This window comes from Marmota monax, unplaced genomic scaffold, assembly GCF_021218885.2.
Source record: "Marmota monax isolate L192 unplaced genomic scaffold, Marmota_monax_Labrador192_F-V1.1 WCK01_AAM20220418_F8-fsc00010, whole genome shotgun sequence".
In the NCBI taxonomy this organism is placed as follows: Eukaryota; Metazoa; Chordata; class Mammalia; order Rodentia; family Sciuridae; genus Marmota; species Marmota monax.
Window position 1 is genome coordinate 13,671,860 of NW_026692321.1, and position 22,554 is coordinate 13,694,413.

General features: G+C 52.5%; 1 protein-coding gene across 1 annotated transcript in view; it reads right to left on the minus strand.

Annotated features, from left to right (window-relative positions):
* Nucleotides 1–22,554, minus strand: part of Hs1bp3 (HCLS1 binding protein 3) — a 36,788-nt gene that overhangs the window by 11,645 nt on the left and 2,589 nt on the right. The window contains exons 2-6 of the mRNA XM_046441329.2: nt 19,603–19,768; nt 16,163–16,370; nt 13,870–14,092; nt 1,643–1,800; nt 42–177 (exon numbers count right to left, since the gene is read on the minus strand). Coding sequence (XP_046297285.1) covers nt 42–177; nt 1,643–1,800; nt 13,870–14,092; nt 16,163–16,370; nt 19,603–19,768 — 891 coding nt within the window. The remainder of the gene's footprint in view (nt 1–41; nt 178–1,642; nt 1,801–13,869; nt 14,093–16,162; nt 16,371–19,602; nt 19,769–22,554) is intronic.

Consider the following 22,554-nt stretch of genomic DNA (forward strand, 5'->3'; position numbering starts at 1 on the left):
CGCTGGCTCAGAGCTGAGAAAAACCCCTGGGACAATGGTACCTGAACAGCTCTTCAGATGCAGATCTGAGGCCCCGGCCTGATGTGGGCCCTCCATTTTCACAGGCGGCTGGCAGCAGTAAGGGGTCACCCAGGGGGACGGCCCCACCAAGGTCAGGGTCATCAAACAGCTTCAGGGCTGTGGGGAAGGCAGCAGCAGAGTGGTCAGAGCAGCTCTGGCTCATCTTTAGCTGCTGGGGACAGAGCAGAGACACTGCTCCAGCCTCCTAGCCACCCAGGTGAGTGACAAAGGAAACTAGAGAAAAGGGAGCAGGTGCATGCAAAAGGGTGAGGACAGCAGCCCCTGTGGGCCTAGGACACCCATCTGTCTCTGCCCCACTCCAGTTTCTAGTCCTGACTGGCTTCCCGCTGCTCTAGGTGAAACTTCCTCTTGACTCACCAGTCACGGTCCCAGGTCCAATACAACCGGACCCCTCAGCTCACCCCAAAGTCACAGTGTCTTCCAATGAGCTAGGACTGAGTGGCACTGCCAGCCAGGGGCGCTTGCTGCCATGGGGTCCCTGATAGTCACTGTCCTGCTGAAGTCCCTGTCTACAGGAAGCCTGCCTCCCCGTCTGGGCTGCTCTCAGCTGCCCTTTGGGAGTGTCAACCGTGGCTTCTACTTGGAATGCCTTTCCTTGGCAGTCTGGCTAACTCCAGCCAACATTCAGGACCCAGCCTGGCTACAGGCCAGGCTGGTTACACTGCCACCCAGGAAGTCTTGCCTGCTGTTCCACGGGAACCAGTGTTTCTGCTCAGCCCTGGTACAGGCTCATGCTACTCTGCAATAGTCAGGTAATGTCCTGTCTCCCTGTGGGACCCTGAGAATGCGGGGACCGGTCTTATTCCTCAGTGTGTTTGGGGTTTGGACATCAGTGGGTGCTCACCAAGTACTGTCTGAATCAATGGGTGACATCCACTCCCTCCCCCTGGAGGAGAATTTGGGGAATCAGAAGGAAAGGTCAGACAGGGACAGGCAAAGTCCCTAGGCTGCCAGCTCTGCATCGACCCTTCCAGTGGGGTCTATGCAGGTGACACAAAATGTTAAAATTAAAATCATGGGCTGGGGATGTGGCTCAAGCGGTAGCGCGCTCGCCTGGCATGCGTGCAGCCTGGGTTCGATCCTCAGCACCACATACAAACAAAGATGTTGTGTCCGCCGAGAACTAAAAAATAAATATTAAAAAAATTTCTCTCTCTCTCTTAAAAATAAAAAATAAATAAATAAATAAATAATCATACAGCGTCGCACACACGTCCAAGGTGGGCCAGCAACCACCGTCCATCCTAAGGGTGCCTAGAGGCCCAGTGCCCACATCTGTCTGCAGAGACAATGAAGGCACTTTTTCTCCAAGCAACAAAGAAACCTCTTCCTCTGTAGAATGTTTAGAATAATGTACAGCCCAAGAGTGTTCTGGATTGTAGGGACACCAGGTATGAGGGTGGATTTCTCAAGCAGAAAATCTCCATGAGCTGATCCCGTATTCCGTTGGAACAGGATAAAAGAGAGACTTACATCCCACTCACAAAGGATATTTGGGATAGAGGTCAGCCATCAAGCAGATACCGAGAGCAAAGGGAACTCACGCTAGGGTTTTACTTACAGTCCTGGGGTGTGTTCTTCAAGAGGCTCCGAGGGGACAGTTTCCTGCTTGGGCCAAAGAGTTCCTCATCAGGGTCCACCTCCTCGTCAAAGATGGTGAGCCGGGGTGAGGGCTTGGGCTTCACCGTCACCTGGGGGCCTTTCTTGGACTTCTTGGAGCTGGAGAATTACAGACAATACACAAGGTAAGGACTAACTTGTGAGAGCCCCAGTGGCCTCCTAGTTGCACCTAGGCACTGGGCCCACAGTCTGAGACACACTGAGACACACCAGGCACTGGGCTTGCTGGAAGCTGAGGCCAGAAAAGACCAGGCCAAAAGGAAACCATGGGAATGCCAAAGCAGCCAAGTCGAGCAATCCTGGCAGGCAGAGCAACTGAAGTGGCCCTTAAGTCAACAGACAGGTCCTCCTTCCCCAGGAGGGAGAAGTAGGCAGGCAGAGGGAGCTGGGAGGAGGCAGGTTTGCTTTACCATGATTGGACAACAAGTGGTGAGGCTCCTGCTACTGAAGCAGCCACACTCTGTGTTTGGTGTTGGGGACGGCAGGGAGAAACCAAGTGGCCATCTCAAGTAGATCCTGATGGTCAGATAGCTCCCAACTCTGAAGGCCCACTTGGGTCTCAGGCTGCTGCCTGCTCACAGGTCAGAGAACACGCTTTTGTTTCTGAGGTGGAGGCACCACTTGGGGACAGGCCTAGAGAGTCATCCTCTATAGCCACCTGGAGATGGGTAAACATAGTATGAGACAGGGACCTGGGAGAGCAAAAAGCACCCTTAGAAAGCCTTTGTACCCCCCGCCTCCATAAATGGGGTACCAGCCACTATTCTAATGAATGCTGTGGTCCCACTGGACAGTCTTCTTCAGGAAGCATCTGGGACTCAGGGTCCCACGTGGCTCTGCCCCCCTCAGGTCTGATTAAGCCTGGTTACTGACTGGCTGAGAAGGTCCCTCTAGGCCAGCTTGTGGCAGGAGAGGCCCAGGATTTTCTGGGACATGGTAGTGCTTTATTTCTTGGTAAGAGGGATGGGCAGACATTCATGTGCTGCATGCTCACAACTTATGCACATCACCCACGTCACCCTAAGTGACACTAACAGTAAATAAACAAACTTGGTTCCATTTTAATGTTGACCCAAGCCCTTCGGCTGCTGCCCAACATAAGTCATTTTAAGATTTCGCAAACGAGAATGCACTTTTTACTGGAAACTGAAATCGTATGCGGCTATCTGCCTGGCGGGCAGTCCCACTGGACTGAGGTCACCCTCTGAGCTCAGGTTGGCAACACTATGTGGCAAAACTGTGCAGAGAGGCTGGCACTGCCCTAAACAGTGATGCAGACTAAACAGTGGCAGACAAAAGTAACAGAACGCTACAGTGGCCAGGCACCGAGGTGACCATTCCCACGGTCGGTTAGATAGTGATGGAGTGCAGGGACTCAGCCCAGGGTCTGTTTCAGAAAACCCCATCCTAGTCCCTGACTTTCTCATCCAGTATACAGGCCACTGGGGCATGCCTCCACTCTGCACCATCCCGAGGCCCTGTGGGGCTGGCACTGGGGGTGGGGTGAGGGACTCTCCATCCCAACAGCAAATACTTTCCAGAAACTTGTGCTTTGGCTCCTCTTAAAACATGCAGCAGGAGGGCTCAGCTGCCCTTCATTCTCACCCATCAGGCACAGTCAGCGCAGTCTCATGACCCCTCAAAGTGGGTACCAATAGGGGCCAGGGACTCAAGGGAGATGGTCCCATCCCAGCCAAGACTGTGGGCAGAAATCCCAGGTGGAACCTGGAAATCGGGTTCAAATTTCCTGTGGAATGAAATGGCTCTGCCCTGTCACCTCTGTCCCTTGATCACTCATTGCAACCATCCTTTGCTTGGTCTCTGTCCCTGGATCTGGTAGGGACTGCAGCAGTGAGACCCCCAGCCCAGCACACCTGCACCTGGTCAGGCAGTTCCAGAAGTGCAGCCTGAGGCTGCGCTGTGGCTGCAGCAGCAGCAGCTTCATGTTCCATGTTCCCCATGGCCCCTTCCCTGCTTCCTGGGATCAAACCTGCATCCTATGCAGCTAATGGCCCCATGGGGCAGGAACAGTAGTTTCCATCAACCAGCAGTAGGAGAAAGCTCAGAGGTGTGTGTGTGTGCGCGCGCGCGCCTGTCAGCATGAATGAGACGGACTTTCCTTCTAGGGGGTTTCCCTCTCAAACTGTTCACACCTGCGTCTTTCTCCCTAGAGACGTTTGTGAACTTTTGTTAACTAAGATAAGGCAAACAAACGGCGTGGGGGGCTGCTCAGTCAGGCACTCTGCCCCACCCCACCCATTGGGCTTCCTGTCCCCCAATACTTCAGACCCCACCAAGGGGAGACAAAGGGTATCAGGAAACATGAAGCTTTGGAGCCTAAAAGCCTCATGGTTCTGATTGGCTCTGGGGATGCAGCAGTGGGCCTGGTCCAGAGAGATGCTTAATGAATACTAGATGGAAGGGTGGGTAGGTGGAAGGGAAGAAAGAAGGGAGGGAGGAGGAGGCAGCTACTATCTGGGTGGTTGGACAGTTGATGGATGCAAGGAAGGAGGAGAGGAAAACAGGCAGGCAGACAGCACATCTCTAATTCAGACTTGTTTCTGCTTATTCCCCAGGGATGAGGGGAAAGCAAGTGAGGAGAGATGAGTTCCCAGCATCCATCTTAGCACTCATGTTTGGAAGGCCCCCCACTCCATTGCTCCCCTGAAGATCTCTTAGTCAACCAATGGGTCTCCCCGCCAGCCCGTCAGTCACCCTACCCATCAGCAACCTACCCCTCCCCTTGGAGAGCCTCCTATGACTAGCACTCATGCAGCACCTCCCTCATGCAGCCACCTGTGCTAGGTGATGTGGACAGACATGAATAAGACTTGCCACTGTGCCCAGAAGCACAGGGATGAGCACAGATACCCTGATCACTACCAAACAGGGGATACAGTATGTCACAGCCAGAGCAGAGGGAGGAGGGGTTCTTTGAGGAAGCGGTAGAGAGGTGGGCAGTGACCTCAGAGCCAACTGCAAGAAACCCTGTGTCTGCAGGAGCCCAACTTGGGCATGACCAGGAACCCAGGTCTCTAAGTGACAAGGAACCCCTCAGGTTTGCAGCACAGTGAGGGGAAGGGCAGCAAGCCTGGTTCTTCATGGAGCCTTTGCTCATGACCCTCAGAGAAAACAACCAGCCCCAGGTTGCAGAGCAGTGCGGGAGGCAGGCGAGGCCAGAGAGCTCCAGAGGCCAAACATGACCACAGAGCGGATGGTGAACGTGAGCCCTGTGCAGAGGGAGCTGTCTGTGCAGTTGCTGGGCCTTGCCCTCACTGACGGATGGCTGGGTCGGTAATTCCATCAGTGACGTGAGTCGCTCAGTCTCTGAGCCCTTCCTTCTCTCACTCCCTGGTGATCTTCCCCCCTCCTCTTCCTCCTCCTCCTCCACTCCTATATCAGTGTCCACCTAGCTGTTGGCAGACGCACCTCCCAGTGCTGCAACACCACCCGGCAGCCCACCTGGCACTGACGGGCGACAAATCCCTCACTGACGTGACAAAGGATGCCCTCTTCTCTTCCTCGACAGATTAGATTCTTGTCACCAGGGATGGGGCCCAGAGGCATCAAACAGAGAGGTCTTCAGAGAATGGGAGGGAAGCTCCTGGCATCCTGGTGAACATTCCCAGGTCACAGGGACCACTGGAAAGACAGTCTGGCTGCGTACAAGGCACACGAGGCAGGCAGGTCTAATGCCTAAGCACCCGCGTGTTGCACGCGAAGACGCCAGCTTTCCTGCTGCGTGCCTGACAGCAGACAGATGCACAGCCCAGGCCGCAACCTGCAGGCAGGCGTGCAGTGCAGTACCCAGGAGTGAGGGGCAGCAGCTGCTGTGGCTGACAGCTCCAAAGCTCTGACTGGCCAAGAAGCGCCCTACTCCCTGTGGCTCAGGCACTTCTGTGATAGTGACTGACACATAAGAATGTCCTCCCCTCCGGTTACCCAGGGGGCCAGTGGCGCCATTCCAGATTCAGCCTCCTTACTTTGATGGACCAGTGCTGGGTACCAGCTGCCCAGGCCCCTGTACCAGGGAGTGGTAGAGGATCTTCCAGACAAAGCCAGCGCAACTGGGTCTGAACAGAAGGAGGCGAGTCCCTTCCACCGCCAGACCCACCACAGGGCCCTTACCTTCAAAGCCAGGATGATGCCTAACCAAACAGGCAAATCAACCTCCTTTCCAATGATGCAAATTTTCTGCTTTAAAATAAAGAACTTCTCATATTTTCATCTTACACTCTGTTTTTGGCTTCTTCGTGCTGGTGAAATGAGCTTCTGAAATTCATTCTAGCCCAGCGCTATCTGCTGTGGCACCAGCACAAGGCCTCCCTGGAGAGCAGTGTCAGGGAGCATCTCCCCGCCCCCCCCCCCACACCTGATGGCCAGGATACCTCCCTGGGCTTTCTCAGGACTGGATGGGAGGGTGAGCAGAGGTGAAAACATTGTACCTCTGGCAGGGGACAGCTCTGTGCAAATGCCATGGTGGGCAGTGCCTGGCAGGGTGGCAGTGCCCAACAGCTGGGCAGCAGGTGCACAGGGAGAGGAGGGGCTGAGGGGAGTCGGCATATCCTGAGGGGCCTGGGGGTTTCTGGCCTTTGCTGTGGGAGAAGCAGCCGAAGGGCTTGCAGGAGAACCTGTGTGTGACCCAGACCGGCACATAATGTGCTTTTTCATTTGTTAAAGGGAGCAACTGACACAGAAACACTTTGGAGTTCATGTGCAGGTGAGCAGAGGGCTAGGCCAGAGGCCCCAGATCGCAGTCTCTGCTTGATAATGTCCAGGTTCACTTACATTCTCCACCCAGCAGACTATGGCCTGGGCCATAACAGGGAAAAGGATCCACTGTGGGGAGCCACCCTGGACACTATCATTGCTATGGTACCCAGGGTCATCCTTTCAATAACTAAAGTCTGACTTTCCAGATCCCTCCAGGGCTAATCCCGACTCTGGGGTACAGGGCCCCAGCAACAAGTCCCCCTTCTTGGGTTGTGGGTGATACCATTTCACCTTCTCTGCATAAGGACCAGCACTGTCCCTCACCCATCATACACCACCAGAAAACCAGAGTGTTTCTGCTGTGGGGGCTCTGCAACCCTCTGCCCTAAGGCAAGCACTCAAATCATCCACAGAGATTGAGTTTACAAAGGGACAAAGGCCAAGCCACATGTAAAAGTAGAACTCAGATTCACAGCCTGCAGCAGCCAGCCCAGGATGCCAAACCACGGCTTCTGCAAGAGTCAAGTCTTGACCAATAATCGTCCATGTCCCTAACTGTCACCTCCATTTCTAGTTCAGTAGGACAAGCCAGAGAAAGCGAAACATGCTCCCCTAACTGCTCAGGTAGGATGTAGGATGTCCTGCTTCTACTTCCTTATGTCAATAACCCCCAGTGAGGGCACACAAAGCCTTCTTGTGTCCATGGTGAAGCTGGCCACTCCCCTGCCAGCTTAAAGAGTCTTTGGTAAATGCAGGTGATGGTGGCCAACTCCTCCCTGGCTACCATAAGTTGAGCAAATACCCTGTGCTGGCTCTCATTTGGGGGGCTCTTCATTTCTATCCGATGATAACCCTTCCCCAGCACCCCAAATGTGACATGATGTGGGCAGGGAGCTGGCTGCCCTGCTGTGCAGATACCAGTCACCCACATCATCAAAGTGCAGAGTGAACAGATGAGGGCTGAGAACTCGGTACCTGACACAGATGGGGGTCTCAGTAAGGGATGAAGGAAAAAGTCCTGGGCCCACAGTCAGGGGACCCCCATCCTGCTCTCAGCCTGCTCCTGTGTGATCTTGGGAACCTCAGGTTTAACGACTCTGCCATGCTAAGAATGTTTCAACTTGGGTAGAGCCTCAGACAGGAGGATGGCAGACATGAATTCCAAGATCCCATCCCGAAGGAGTAAAACACCATTAATGCCAGCAAGGCCCTTCCTCTCAGGCACAGAGGCTAGGATCCTGGCAAGGCTGCCACCTCCAGGTGTATGATGCACCTGGCAGTGGGCAAAGCCATGGTGAGTCACACAGTGCTGATAGGAAATGAGAAAGCTGCCTCCTGCACTGTACTGTTGTGAACACACACGCAGATCCCTTCAGAGTGAACCTGAGTAGTGATACCATTTTACAAAGAACTTCCCTTCCATCCTTTAACCCCTGGCTTGGACTTCAGCCCAACTTTATAAAGATGAACCTGCAGTTCTGAGAAGGCCAGCCACCTGCCCAGTGCCTCCATCCAGCTGGGATTTGAACTTAGGACTGTCTGCTTCTAACCTGGCTTGGGGTTCACACATCCTGGGTCCCAGTTTTCCCAGTGGCTTACAAACCATGCTCTAAGGAGCCCTGGCTTCTGCGAAGCTGTCTAGGGCCACCTCTGAATGTGGGGCTGAGGCCCAAAGATCCAGCCCCCACTCCTGTCTGAACTGAAGCAATCCTACTTTGGTCTGTTTTATACATCAGGAGATTTCAGTAGGAGGCTTTCCTTGAACCACAGATTTTGCTACTGAAGCAAAAAAGGCAGAAACAACTGCTCCATCTGTGGTCCCCATGAGTCCCTTCATGCAGGCCAGACTGGGAGCAGTACTTGGAAGGGAAATACAGTTCTGCAGTGGGGTCAGGCCAAAGAGGGCTGCATCTCCTATCACCATCTATCCTAGCTGGCGACCTAATTCTGGGTTCACAAAATCTGACTATTCCAATAACTTAAGAAAATGGCAAAGAAAGCACGCAAACACACAGAAGTATCTTTTCGAAATACGGGGACTACTCTGTGACCTTAGGGGTCTGTGGAAATAGAGAGAGCCATTGGAATTCTTTATTCTTATATAGGGACACACAAGAGAAGGTTCCATGGAACATTCTATCCCCAAAAGGGCAAAGGGGTAGGATTACAAAGAAATAGGTGAGTGTAATCAATCCACCAGGTAACACCTACTCCTGGAGCCACGCCTCATTATCTGAGGGGAGGTAAAGCCCAAGTTATTTCGGGGAACAATAATTGTTCAGTATCTCTTGCTCGGGACTTAAGGGCGTGTATTTCCAGAGCAGCTCCCGACAATCTCTTGCCTCCTGCATTCCTCACCTGCATGGGGTCTGGCCAGGGTCCTTCCAGGTGCCATGGGGGCACAGTGCAAGCTAAGGCCCCACCAGCCCTGGCTCATGCCTCCCCTGCCCTGATAATCAAGGAAGAGCACAGGCAGAAGGGAAAATCCAAGAGGAGCACAAGGAGGTGAGGAGCAGAGTCAAGGAGGGGCTGCCCTGAACGTGGAACCCCTCCTAGGTACCCTGGGGGCTGCAGGCACTCAATGGGGTTGATTTCTGGGCTTCTGTAACATGAGCTCACAGAGGACTTACCTCAAGGGCTGTTCTGCCCAGATCCCAGGGGGCTGAGAATCTGCATCTCTAAGCAGCTCTAGGTTGGACATAGTCCCCAGCTGGCTATCTCTAGAAGACCTGGATACCTGGGCTCAAGGCCCTAGTCCAGGAGAGATGGTAGCTATTTAGAAAGAGGGAGACAGGTCCAGGGCCCCTCAGGGGGTAGGCTAAGGCCATGTTGTCCTTAAAGTGGGGACACGGGAATCATGGCTCACTTTGGGGGTCCGCTTAAGTTCTGAATGCAGGGTCAGGAAATCTGTGACACTTACAGTATGCCAGGGGCATTCTAAACCAAATAGTCTTCCCAGAGCAGTGATTTCATCCTAATACAAGAAGTAAAATATTATTTTTATATTGAAACACCTGTAGTTATTTTATGAAAAATAAAACAAAATCTCTATAAAAATTATGATGGAAAAGCACTCCAAAGAAACACGCAGTTTCACCACTGGAGGCCTTAGCACGGGACCCCCACCTTGAGAGTCTTGGATGGACTGGGGTTAGCTTGGTGGTATAGTGCTTGCCTAGCTAGCAAGCTCAAGCACCTGGGTTCCAGCCTTGCACCATAAAAAAAAAAAAAAAAAAGTCTGGGAGGATATTTGCCTCTCAGGGTGTACAGAGGCAGCCTGACCCAAGAGCACCTGAATCCTCAGGGACCTAGGACCTGTAGCAGGCTCCCTGTGACTGGGCACTGGGCTAGGAGAGATGGGAGGAAGCAGTCTTGCAGTGGGAGGGGTTTGTAAAAGCAGAGCCCCCCCACCAACCACAGAGGGAACTTAACTGTCAAAGAGCCCTTTGCTGCAGCCTCTTTGCTACAGCTTTGGGGACCTTGCGCCGGACTCTGGACCTAGGGGAAATGCTTGAGCAGACATAGCTCTGTACATGCAAAACTTCCTCAAGCTACTACCTATCACAGCAAAAGCCCAGGAAGAGACCACAGCTTCTACCTGCAGGGTCTGGCAGTGTTCTACAGCACATGGCCTGAGGGACAAGCAGTGCACAACTGGAAATGTGGATTCACTGACCTGGAAAGATCTACACACACTGAAAAACCAAACTATGGAACAGCACAGGTACCACCCCTCTGCTGGGTAACAAGATGTGAATGCTCAGAAGTGTACACCTCCACAGGGAAGGACTTCTTCCTGTGTTCTCCATTTTTCTCTACTAGTTGCATCTTATTTGAGTCACAGTGAAAAATGTCCCTAGCAAGTTTTTCTAGTAGAATGCAGACCATAATGGCATAACTTCATTTTTCCTAGAACCATGAAGAAGCTAAACAGAGTGTTAAATATGAAAACTATGTTCGACACGGAGAAGCAATCAAAACAGACACCGAGTGCAAAAACAGTATAAAACGGCACATGCTCCCTGTCTGTGGTTATGTGGATGCACAGGGTCAGGGACAGAGAACTGTCCCAGCAAGAAAGGGCAGTGGTAGCGTCAGATGGGCCAGGGTGAGGGCTTTTTCTGTCCTACTGTCTCTCTAAAGGCACAATAACGCCCTTCTTCCTAATCAGAGGCAGGCTGAAAAGACAAAGAAAAGCGTCAGACCCCAGCTTTGTGCTGGCAACTCCCACCCTCCCAGGCGGCTCTAGGTGGAGCCACAGCGCCCCACCGCGGCCTTGGCAGGGAAGGACCGAGGCCGGTGCATGGAAACATGGCTGCTTCAGGAAGGCAGAGCCAGGCCCAGATGGGAGCTTGGTTTGGGGTGTGGGCACAGCCTGGAGGCCAGGGCTGCTATGTGTGCAAAGGAACTGAGGGCACAGCATAGAGAAAGATGCTGTAGAACATAAGTTGCCTGCAAAGGACAGATTGTTCTCCACCAAAGGTGAGACAGGTAGCCCTCTAAGACCACCCACAGGAACCCCTGGGTGTCCACAAGAGGCACAGTGGGAAACCTGATCTTAAGGCTCAGTTCTGCCACATACCAGGCTCTTGTCAAATCCCTGATTAGCTCTGACCTCAATTTCCCTATTTGTGAAAGGGGACAATCCTAGGGCCCTACCTTCTAAGCACACCAACTAAAGACAAGAAAGACTATAGGTGGCCTCTTGTCCTGGCTCTACCATTTGCAGGCCTTATGAGTGTGGATGAGCAACTTGACTTTGAATTTCAGTTTCCTAATATGCAAAATGAAGTCAATGCCAGTATCAGCCTCCCAGAGCTCCACTTCCTGCACTGTGCCCAAGGCAGATCCTGACAGCAGTTTGATGCATCATGACCTTTTCAAAAACTGAAACAGAATAGGAACCATCAGAGCACAATACCCTTAGTAAGGTTTCATATGAATTCTTCAAACTTTTGTTTCCATTTTATAAGAAATATGTATGTCCTGAGTTATGACATACAACATCATTTTTTACTGGGGGCAAAAAGATTCAGAAAAGCTGACTCTAAGACAGGATGAGCTAATGCAAGCAAATGCTAACTAGCTCAGCTCTCAGCATTTAATAAGCTCCAAAAAATGTTACTTATTCTTGACAGAGGTGATAACACCAATTAGTGTCACATGGTTCTTAAAGGAAAAACTGGCAGGAGAGGGGATTCCTCTTAGGTGCTAAGCTTTCCTAGGGTTTGAGAGCCAGGACCCTGGAATGCAGAGCTGGGTACAGGGGATTCTAGGCCTGCTGACCCATCCCCCTCGTGAGCTGTTAATGGAGCAAGTAGGAAGTTCAAGGCAGCATTTACTAATCCCAAAGAGCATTTTCCTACCCAAAAAAGGAGCCTCTTTTCTAAGTATGTCCTCCAGCCAAAGGCTGGCACAAACCACAGAAGTCTATCTCAGTTTGGCACTACATGTAGTTACTCAGAACAACAGAGAGTGAGTTCAAACAACGCCTTATCCATACCAAAATAGAGCCTAAGAAGGGCTTCTGGCTGGGCCAGGCTGATAAGCAGTGGCTATTATAGACTTCTGGCATCATCCACACTGCCCTGAACTTCCAGGACAAGGCTGGCTGGAGGGTCGCTAAGGAGAGAGACCCCTGCTTCTGCTGTGGCTTCCTGAGCACAGGGCGCTTTTCTAAGTGTGCATCCTCATGCTCCAGCAGCCCACTGCTCACACATCCCACTGGGGCAGAGGGGCAGAGCTATTAGGGCCTCATTCTCCATGCTGAGGTTGGATTTGCCTCTGTCTGATTTCTCCCTGGCTCTAGTTCCTTTCTGGAGCAGGTCCTAGAAGACAGGGCTCCCTCCTCTCCAGACTGAGGTCTTAGTAAATCCCTAAGACATGCTCATCATGGAAGGCAGAAGGGCACCCTGGTCTTGGATCTGATTCCACAGAAAACGGGGGATGATGACAGAGAAGGCTAACGTCTACATGACTCATTTAATCTTCTTGAGAGCCCTGAGAGGTAGGGACTATCATGAGCCCATTTTCACTGGGGAGAACTGAAGAGAAGAGGTAAATGGTCAGGGGCACATGTCTGGTAAGTGGCAAAGGCAGGATTTCAAGCCCTCCAGAGACCAGGACTTCAAACTCGGCTCCAACTCTGGTACCAGTCTTTGCCAGCTGTCTGACCTCAGGCAGGGCACTTGGCCAATGCAGGCTCAGTTTCTTTAATCTCTATAATAGGATACTGCCAGCTGCTCGCAAGGCAGGGAGACAATGAGACAAAGTACGTGAAGTACAAAGTACAATGTCCAGCACATAGTAGGTCCTCAGAAAATGTGAATTTCACTTTGCTTGGACCAAAGAGAAAAAGCAAGAGCCATGGGGTAGCTGAGTGTCCTAGCTCCCAAGCCTCAGGAAGCCACTGCCCTCTGGTTGGGATGACCTGTGTCACCAGACAGGGCCTGGGAGCAGATATCTGAACAGTGTTCCCTGCCCCCACTCCCAGCATAGGACGATACATGTACTAGGGGCTCAGGAGCAGCTCGCTGATTGGCTGAAGGTAGTCAGAGGGCCAGGAAAGAAAAAGGGTCGCCTGGCTGGCCTGCCTCTTCATCTCCAGCCAGAGTGTGTGCACATGTGTGCGTGTGTATGCTGGGGAAAAGGACACTGTCCACTGGCTGAGGCACCCATGTGCGCTCTACCTCCCGCATCACATACAGCATTTGTGGTCACAAGTCCCCTCCAACCACATGATTCATAGGAACCTCCAACTAACCACGGGAGCAGAGCCAAGGGCAATCCTCTGACTTCACAGATGGTGAGGAAGGCCCAGGGAGGTACAGTCACAGCACCAGGCACTTGGCTAGAAGGAGAGCCCAGGCCCTGGTGGCAGGAGGCTGGGTCCAGCAGCCTGGGCTACCAAGCTGTCCTGGGGGCAGCTCGCCAGGCCTTGGTATAAATGCAGGGGTAGGGGGCACCCAGTGACACGGGGGGTAGGCAAGGGTACCTGAGCCTAGCCCCAAAGATGTGGGTGCATGAAGAGTGAGCAGAGAGTTCAGTGGACTAAACAAAGGGGAATGAAAGGAATGGAAGGGGACAGGAACAGCAAACAGTGGAATGAACCTGACATGACTTCCCTGTGTTCATATATGAATCCACCACAGTGAATGACCATCATGTACACCCACAAGACTAGGGCCCTAATTAGAATAAGATATACTCCATGTTTGTATAAATATGTCAAAGTTGACTCAACTGCCATGTATAAATAAAAAGAAAGAAAAAAGGTGAACAGAGAGCCAGATCCCTTGAACATATTGGGCTAAGGCCCTGTGGCTCCCCATGCCTGTGAGTGAGTGACCTGGGAAGCTCAGGGTCTTCTCAGACTCCAGAAAAGAGGGAGGGAAGGGCTGTCTCCACCAAGCCTAGAACGAGCCAAGGGGGTCCCTCTGACAAAAGGAGACTTACCGCATAATGCCCAATGGATCCAATGCCTCCTCCTCTTCCTCCTCCTCTTCCAAGGACTTTTCTGCATCCTTATGGGCCAGGATGGGTGGGCCCTCACCTGCCACTAGGTCCTGCTGCTTGAAGAAATCAAAAGCTTCCTCATCGTCCCCTGGCTGACTGGCTGTGTCATCTAGAACAGAGGAATCTCTGTTGGTGAGACCTCCAGTCCCTGGGGATCTGGTGCCTGTGGGAGAAAGCAGAACAGGAGCTTGAAGCCCACCCCAGAGCTAGAGATCACTGCACTCCCTCATGCCAGGATCTGAGGCCTGGGGCATCCCACAGCTCCCTGGGACCAAGTTCCTTCTGAACAGAATGACAGGTCTATGTGGATGGGAGGCAGCAATCATCCGGGGGGCAATCAGGGGCCTAATGCAGCTCTCCAGGGATGCCTGGCATGGTACAGTCACAGGGGGAGCTTCAGAGCAAGACCAAGGTGGTGGTTCCTGAATAGCCCAAAGCCTGTCGGCAGGGCAGGGCTGGCTGAGTCCACATCCCCTGGGCTGGGGTGCGTTCCACCAACCAGTGTACAGCATAGTTCTAGAACCATCTTGCAGTGTGGGACATGGCAAGGGACTCTGCCAATCCAACCAGAGAGGCTTCACAGAGCTGGAGCAATCAGACTATGACCTCGATGAGCACAAAGAGTGAGCATGTAGAAGATTCCAGAACAAACAATATCACTCCATTACAATCTGATTTAGATCTCAAAGTGTGGCCCACAGACAGGTGTCCAGGATGACGGACATTCAGAAAGGGAGAGCAAACATCCTGAAACATCCACAGCAGCTTGGCACCCCGCAGCATCTGTGGGTGGCATTTGTGAAAGTACACGTCTGCGAAGGCTGGGAATAAAAAAGCTAGTCCTCCCCTGCGGAGAGTCTGAGAAGCGTGGGTCCGACTACTTGTTTGTCTCTATCTAAATAGTGACTGAGTAGTTTATCTTTCAGAGCCTTCACTTTTTAAAATATCTCCCTGTAGGTTAAAAAAAAACAAAACTTAAGAGTATTTTTTAATGCCTATACAGGATGTACTTAGCGAGTGGTGATGATCATATTGTATATTCTGCTCTTTTCTTTTAGATATCCAAAAGCCCATGTCCCTTCAATTTCATGTAACAAGCATCTGACATGTGAATACACAAACCCCGTGAGACATTATTTTACAGAAGAGGAACCAGGCACGGCAGCAAGGGAAGTTGGACCACCTATCTCTCCAAAAGAGAGGGGTGGGGACACCTGAACCTCTCCTCCAGCTGCAGTCACCCCTCATCACAGGCCAGGCGAGAAGAAAGGATTTTGGCTTTGGAGCAAATGGAGCAGGCAAAAAACCCCAGACCCTTGCACAGGGCACAGAAATAGAGTAGAAACCTGGGTTCTGCGACCCTGTCTTATCTGAGTCCTTCTGTGCACTTGCTGGTTTTGCTTCTGTCCCTGACCCTTATTTTTTTTGAATTGGTTTATCTGCTGTCAACCTTTTTTTTGAAAAATTCCCTTGTGTCCTATGGAATTAAGAGATGCACAGTGGTTAAGTCACTGACCTGAAGAGGGATAGTCAGGTAAGAGGCCAGCCCTCCCAGTGGTCCTGCCCTGTCCTCAGGGCTCAGGGAACAATTCCTGCCTTCAGGCCATGGGGCGGGAGCTGACAAGAGTGTGCTGGGGTGGGGTATCATCTTAGCTACCACTTCCTGTGTGGTAGGTAGGCTCTGTTCTAAGTGCTTAACACATGACCACTTGTCAGCTGGTCACCTCCCCACCTTACAGATGAGAAAACTAAAGGGAGAGCAAAGGGCTGGGGCGCAGACTGACAGTGCTCAAGGTCTCCTTGCTGAAGGCAGGGGTGCTGGGTCACAAGCCTCTCTGTGGGGGCAGAGGCAGAGAGGTAGTGTCCCAAGGGTCCTGCTCACCAGCCTAGCTGTGGAAGCACAGTTTACCCTCTATGTCACAGTCCCTAGGCCTGGCTGGCAGGAGGTGGAGGGTGTATGTATAGGGGTGTTCAGGGAGGAGCTGGCCTGGAAGCCTTGGGGGGCGCACTAGGGAGAACACACAGTGTGAGCCCATCCGGCACCCTAGCGGTCAGTCCTTCAAGAGCTCACCATTCAGCTCAAGATGTCAGTGAGGTCTACCCGCCTCAACAGCCTGGTCAAAGCTTCCAGGCTGGGGAGGGCAGCTGGGGACTGGTTCCTGCTCCGCCCTGGCAGCAAGGCCAGGTTCTGGGCCAGGGGGACTTCAGGAATGTTGGACAGAGCCTTAGGTACCTAAGAACTCTAGCAGCTCTGGGCTGCCTGCCAGCTGGGCATCCTTCGAGACGCAGCGCAGAATGTCATTGAACATGGCTGTCCTTTCCCGGATGTCAGATTCCCCAACAAAGAGCACCTTTCTGGGCAGTGGTGGCAGGTTAGCCGCTGGATAACAACTGCTCAGTTTCTGGTAAAACTCCTCGATCTCGCTGTACTTTTTGGAGACCTGGAATGAGAAGAGCACGAGGTTTCGTGAGTGAAGAGCAGGAGGGGAGAGGTCTTCTTGCCCCCAAACCAGAATCCCAACCGGAGTGCGCCTGAGTGCGCCTGGAGCAGGCCTGCCTATTGCTCTTCCACAGCTTCCCCACCTCAGGCTCTGGTCCCTTAGGAAAATCCTAGAGGCCCAAAGGAAAGCTGCAGCCATGGTGGGATTCCAGGTACTGCTGCAGGTCCAGGTAAAGACAATTGATACAGGGACCCTTCCCCGGCCTGCAAGAGACCACTGCCTCCGCCTCATCCTGGGCTTTCTGTTGCATCAGCTGGTGATCTCAGTAGCTGGAAGACTGTCCGGTAATCTTCCAGCAATGCCATGAGTCACCTTTTCTCAGCACAGAAATCTTGTTGGCTGTCTCATGTACGTCAGCAGCAGCCTTCCCTTCCAGCAGGGCCAATCCTAAGCCACAGTGGAATCAGGCACTGCTGAAACAGGTTCTCGGCACTGCCATCAGGACCTCTCAGCTTGCCAGGACCTGAGTGAAACTCCTGCTGAAGGTGGTCCCAAGTGCCATCTGAGTCCCTGAGGGTGGTGTTCAGCGTCCTGCAGGGCTCCAGGTTGACCACCTCTTCTTCCTCCTCAGCCTCTCCCTATTACTCCCAGGCAGCTTAATCATCTACTCATTCAATTATCAAGCTCTTGCTGTGTGTTTGCTCCACATGGAATATTCCAGCTGGCTCAGGTCTCATACGGGTGAGCGGGTGAAGCACAGAGGGTGTGGTGCCATTGTTGTAGTCTGTACAATCAGGTGTGGGCTACGAGAAAAGTCACCTGTCCTATGCCACAGCCTCTACCAACAGCCCCCACATTGCTGGATTCCTCAGTGCTTCCCCAGAGGCTGGGGCTGTCTCCCTGATGAGCCTGTAGCAGTGTGGAGGGGAAAGGCACGGGTGACTAACACGTGCACCCTTAGCCTTGGCCTGTTCCCTTAGCACTCTCTAGAACACGCTGGCAAGCAGGAGACAGGGACAATCCCATTCACTTGGGCTCAGGAGGTCTGGTGGTCCCCTGTACTGGATATGTCTGGGTCACTCAGCACCCCAGTTTTAAGGTTCTAAATACCAGAGATGGCTGGGGGTTTCAGAACCTCCCAAGTGGGGAGTCACCTGGGATAGGTGTCAGCAGCTGTCAGTACAAAAATCTGGTTCTCGAGCTTTCCTAAGAATATCCCTTCAGGAAAGGCAGGGGGATCCTCTCAAAGAGTGACTGGTAACACTGGCCCTGACCCACATTGTTTGGAGGACTGGTGACTCCAGCCAAGAAGGCAGAGCAGGCAGCAGTGGGGGCCGAGCGCCCCCTGCTGGCCTGAGTCCTCCATGTGGGCTGGGCCCACAGACCCACCAATCTAGAGAGCATGGGAGGACAGGAGTTCTAAGGCTGAGCTCCCAGACCATCAAAGGCCCATAGCCATCAGTGACCTGCCCCAACCACAAAAGGAGAACAAGGGAGAGGAACTGAGAGCGGAGGGAGCTGAGACGAGAACTCATGTACGTGATGCACCCCGTGCACAGGCCATCACTGGGCAGACGGTAACAGAGCCCACAGCCCCCGAACCTGTGCACATGCCTGCACCATGCTTACACACAGGGGTTTGCCAAGCCTTGAACATACTACCAGTCCTGAAGGCTAGTTTTACTTCATGGTTAGCAATTAAACATATCTATACTTTTTTTTTAAAAATGTGTCTTTTTAGGGAGTAGATGCTGAATGCTCATTAATTCTTTTATCTAAATCATGTAGCTCCAGAGAGATTTCAGGTTTGGGGCATGCAATTTTGGGCTACACCCCACCCCAGATCATCCCACAGGGAGGAAAGGAGTTCTGCTTTGCTTCTGCAGGTACTTCAAAATGTCTGAGAAGTACCTTCCAGTGTGCTCTGGGACCACACAGGGTATGAGCATCACTGGTGAGGACAAAGTAGCACTGGTGTGGCATGTGGAATTGTTACAGACATCTTCACATACGCCCTGCATGTGAGGTGGGCCCGCAGCACAGGACAGAGCACAATGACCTGGTGCCTCTCAAGGGTTCCCACAGTGCAGCTGCTCCCTCCTGTCCAGCAACACAATCTCAAAATGTTCTCTCTTTCTGCTTTTGTCCCTGAAGATAAGGGTGTGTTGAACCCCATCTTGAATAAAGCGTGATTACCAGGAGCTAAAAAACAGCCCTCCAGAGCAGAGTCACTCTTGGAACAATGCAGACATAACCAGCAGTTCACATTCTACCTGGGTTCTCACCAAGAGTGGGTTTAAGCAGCAGTCACACGAAAAACAGCACTGCTATTTTAGGCTCTTCTCATGATGTTACTGAATGTCCCTTGAAGAAAGATTGTGCCATATATTTCTCTTAGAATTTGGTCTTTATAAACAGGTCTTCAAAGCTATAAAATTCATTGTTTCCCTTTTTTCCTTGGCTGCCAGAAGATTCAGAACCAACTTGTGAGCAAGTCTGCAGCAGGTTGCTTCCCTCTGGACTGCAGGGCTCTAGCTCATTTTACCCTGTCCTAAAATCCTGTAGCCTATCTTTCCTGGTTGCCAGGTCCAGACCCTTTTTATAAGAGACCAAAGGGTAAAGAATAAATAAATGAACATGTGAATTCACCCCTTCTTGAAACTTTCTTCCCTTAGCTCTGATGACCCCACCAGAGTCTTTCAGTTTTGACTGCAGACTTTTCCCTCTCCTTGACTCTCCCTGACCTGTGGGGGTCCCCAGGATCCCTTCCTCAGCCTTTCTCTGCACCTTCCACTTCTCCTGTTCTCCATGCAACTTCATCTACTCCCAGACTTTTAACCTCACCTCCAAGTGGATGAATCTAAAACCTGCATCTTAGGCCCAACGATGGCCCGAGCTTGCGCTTCCTGTACCATCCAGGGAAGGAGCCTGGGTCTGTGCAGACAAAGCAGGACTGAAACCCTCCCCACCCCACTCCCCATTCTCACAGCCCCCCATGTCTCCCACCACTCTGTCCTCACAGTAATGCCCACACACGTGCAAGTTTGTCTCCCTAGACTGTGCACTTTTGATTCACCCTTGTGCCCACCTGTGACATAGCCTGGCACTCCAGCCCCTGAGCAAGAACTGGATGGAGAAGTGCCCACACCCTGATTCTACTTGCACCCTGGTGTTTCTGCCCATCTTGACTCTAGGTACCCTTGGAACATTCTGGCTATGGTCCCCTGCTTACCAAGAACTGGACAACATCCTCAGGCCTGTGCTTGGCTGATTTGAATGCAGCCAGCCGAGTCACCACCAAGATCTGGTACTCCACATGGCCGGACATCATCTTGCCCCGCACCTCCTGGTGCTGGGGCACGGTCAGGTCAAGGCCCGTGTGGACATTCTGAACTTGCCTACCAAAGGAAAAGAAGGCAAGCCAAGTTCAGTTTAAGTTAGCCACTTCTTCACCAGTGAAATGCAGGCAGACCTGGCAATGCCCGGGGGGGCCTGGGGGCCCAGCTGCTCCGCTGGGCACCCTCTGCAGTCACTGCTCCAGGCCACCTGCCATGCCACATACCAACTCCTCACAAAGCCTGCTTCCCAGGACCAGGCCTGGTCCTGCCTCTGGTATAGACGTCTGTTCCTAGCAGGAAACGGGGAAGGATTAGGCCCACATAAAATCATGAAGAGTTAAGCATCTGACACACTCAGCATGTGCTGAACCTGAACAGACGGCATCCTGGAGCTCTGTGCAGGCCAGGGAAGGAGCCTGGGTCTGTGAACCCGGACAGACTCACACCTCTTCCATCAGTGAGAAGGCAGGGGGGTTGGCTATCGTGCCTGCCCAGCTGGGGAATGAGAGTGATGCTGAAGGTGGCCAGTGAGGCACTGACCAGGCCAACCTCCACAGCTGGACAGCCAGGATCTCCCAATGGAGGCTGAGAAGGTACTAGCTAAACTATAGCTCTTGGAGAGTTTTTAATGGTATTGAGACACCAGGGTCTGTTTGGGAGCAAAGAAACCACGAGGGGTTCTCTCAAAGGGAGAACAGACATGAGGACATTCCTCATCCTGCAGACCTGTGTCACAGACCTGTGTAGACAAACGCACCCCACACGAACACCTCTGGCAGGTACACTCTTGCTGTGCACCAGGCAGGCCCTTCAGAATGCAGGCTGCGGCTCCAGGCCTGGACGGGCTTCTGGAGCTTAAACTGCTTGGTCTTGCCCTTCACTTCTGGAATTACTCCCCAGTCCATCAAACATCCATCCCCTGGGACTTGCTCCAAATGGATTCCTTGCGTCCCCACAGGGTAAACATGTTGGCCCTGTCACCAACACCAGGCAGCCGTCAAAAACTGGGAGACCAACTGTGATATGCTGCTCATGGTGTGTGCATACCCAGTGACCATACCGATGGGCACACATGAAGAACACGCTCGTGTGCTGTGCACACGGATAAGCACAAGTCCCTCCTGAAGGCCCAGCTGACCTGACTCCTGGGAGGTGTCAAAGTGCAGTGAAGGCAGAGGGATGCTCTGAGAAAAACTGGCCACCGATCAGCCCTCTCCTTCTTTTGCCAGTGGTCAAATCACAGTGTCCTCTGCCTGACTCTGAGCAGACTATGTGTGCTCGGCATCTCTCTGCTGTCACAGGACAGGAGGGAAAGGAGACTGGCGGCTAAGGTGAGTGGGACAACAACAGCGAGACCCCCAGCAGGTGGACTGTGCTAAGTCACTTCCACCTCCCATGGCCCCACAGTAGTGTGACTGCTCAAATACACCTTCAAGACAGGGAAACGGGCACCAAGGGAGGGGCGTGTGAACTCTCAGTGGGTCCAGGCAGGGCCAGGGTTCAATCCTGAGAGTCGTACCAGAGCCTCTGTGGCCCCTTGGGGCATGATGAAGAAATGAGGCACCGTTTCTTTAGGATCATGATGAAAAGGAAGCACAGATGGATGGGAGGGACAAAGGGGAGGGTCCCACGGCTAGAAAGAAGACTGGAGGGGACCTCAGGACAAATCTCATCTCCCCTCCCGGCCCTCTAGTCCCTCAAATGCCAGAATCTCCAGTGGGCTGGGCTCCCTGGAAGTGTCCCAGGTCTGAGAGCACCAGGATGCCTGTGCCTCACTGGCTGAGCTTCCCACTCCACTGCTGGAATCCCTTCGCCCCAGGCCTCGGCTCCCCTGCCTTCTCACCTAGGGCTGACCTGGCCTAGAAAAAGACCATGTTTCCAGTTTTCTAGTTGTCTGACTCCTTTGCCCCTGTGCCCTGGAAGCTCAACATACATAGGCACAAACATACTGCCTAGTCCTGCCTGAAACTCATGGCCACTAACTTCAAGCTGCAGCAGTGGCTCTGGTAATCCTACCTCACCTTATATGTAAGTTCTCAAAGTGTGGTTCCTGGACCAGCATCGGCATCATCTGAGAACTCGCGAGATAGGCATGTGCAGGTTGCTGACTCAGGAGCCTGGGATGGGCTGGAGATCTTCCCTTGTTGAGAGCCTGATGCACCTGGGCCTAATTCACTCACTCTCCATTCCTATGCCCCAAGGAAAACTTTCTTTATATAGACCAGGCAGGAAATATTTCAGGCTTTTTAGGCCCCTTGATCTCAGCTGTAGTTGTTCAACTCTGCCTTTGGAGCATGAAAGTAGCTATAGACCACACCTTCACAAAGAGGATGTGTTCTCATAGAACCCTAAGTCATAAAAAGCAAGTGGTGGGCAGGACATGGCCCACAGACATAATGTACTCCCCTTCGTCCTAGACCAAGCTGCTCAAATTGGAATGTGCCTACAAGGCCTCTGGTGATGATCTTAACATGCCAATTCTGCGTCCAAGCCCCGAGGGTGAACTCCAGCTGATGCTAACGCTGCTCTGTGCGCTGCTCCAGGGACCAGCCCTTGAATAGCAAGACATTACAACTAAATCCACCCACTATCCCCTGATAATGCTGTTTCCTACTACACTGAGAAAATGAAGCAATCAGAAGACCCACCACTGGGCTTGCTCCCTCTTGGGGCAGTGGCCAAACTGGCAGCTCCTCCTATGACAGGCCTCTCCACGGGCCGTGGACCTGGCATACATTCTCAGGAATGCAGCTTCTGCACTTAGCCCTCTTTTCTGCACCACAATGCTCTCTCCTTATGGGATCATCTGCTTGGCAGGCAGCCATCCTCTTGCTTCCCCTATAACA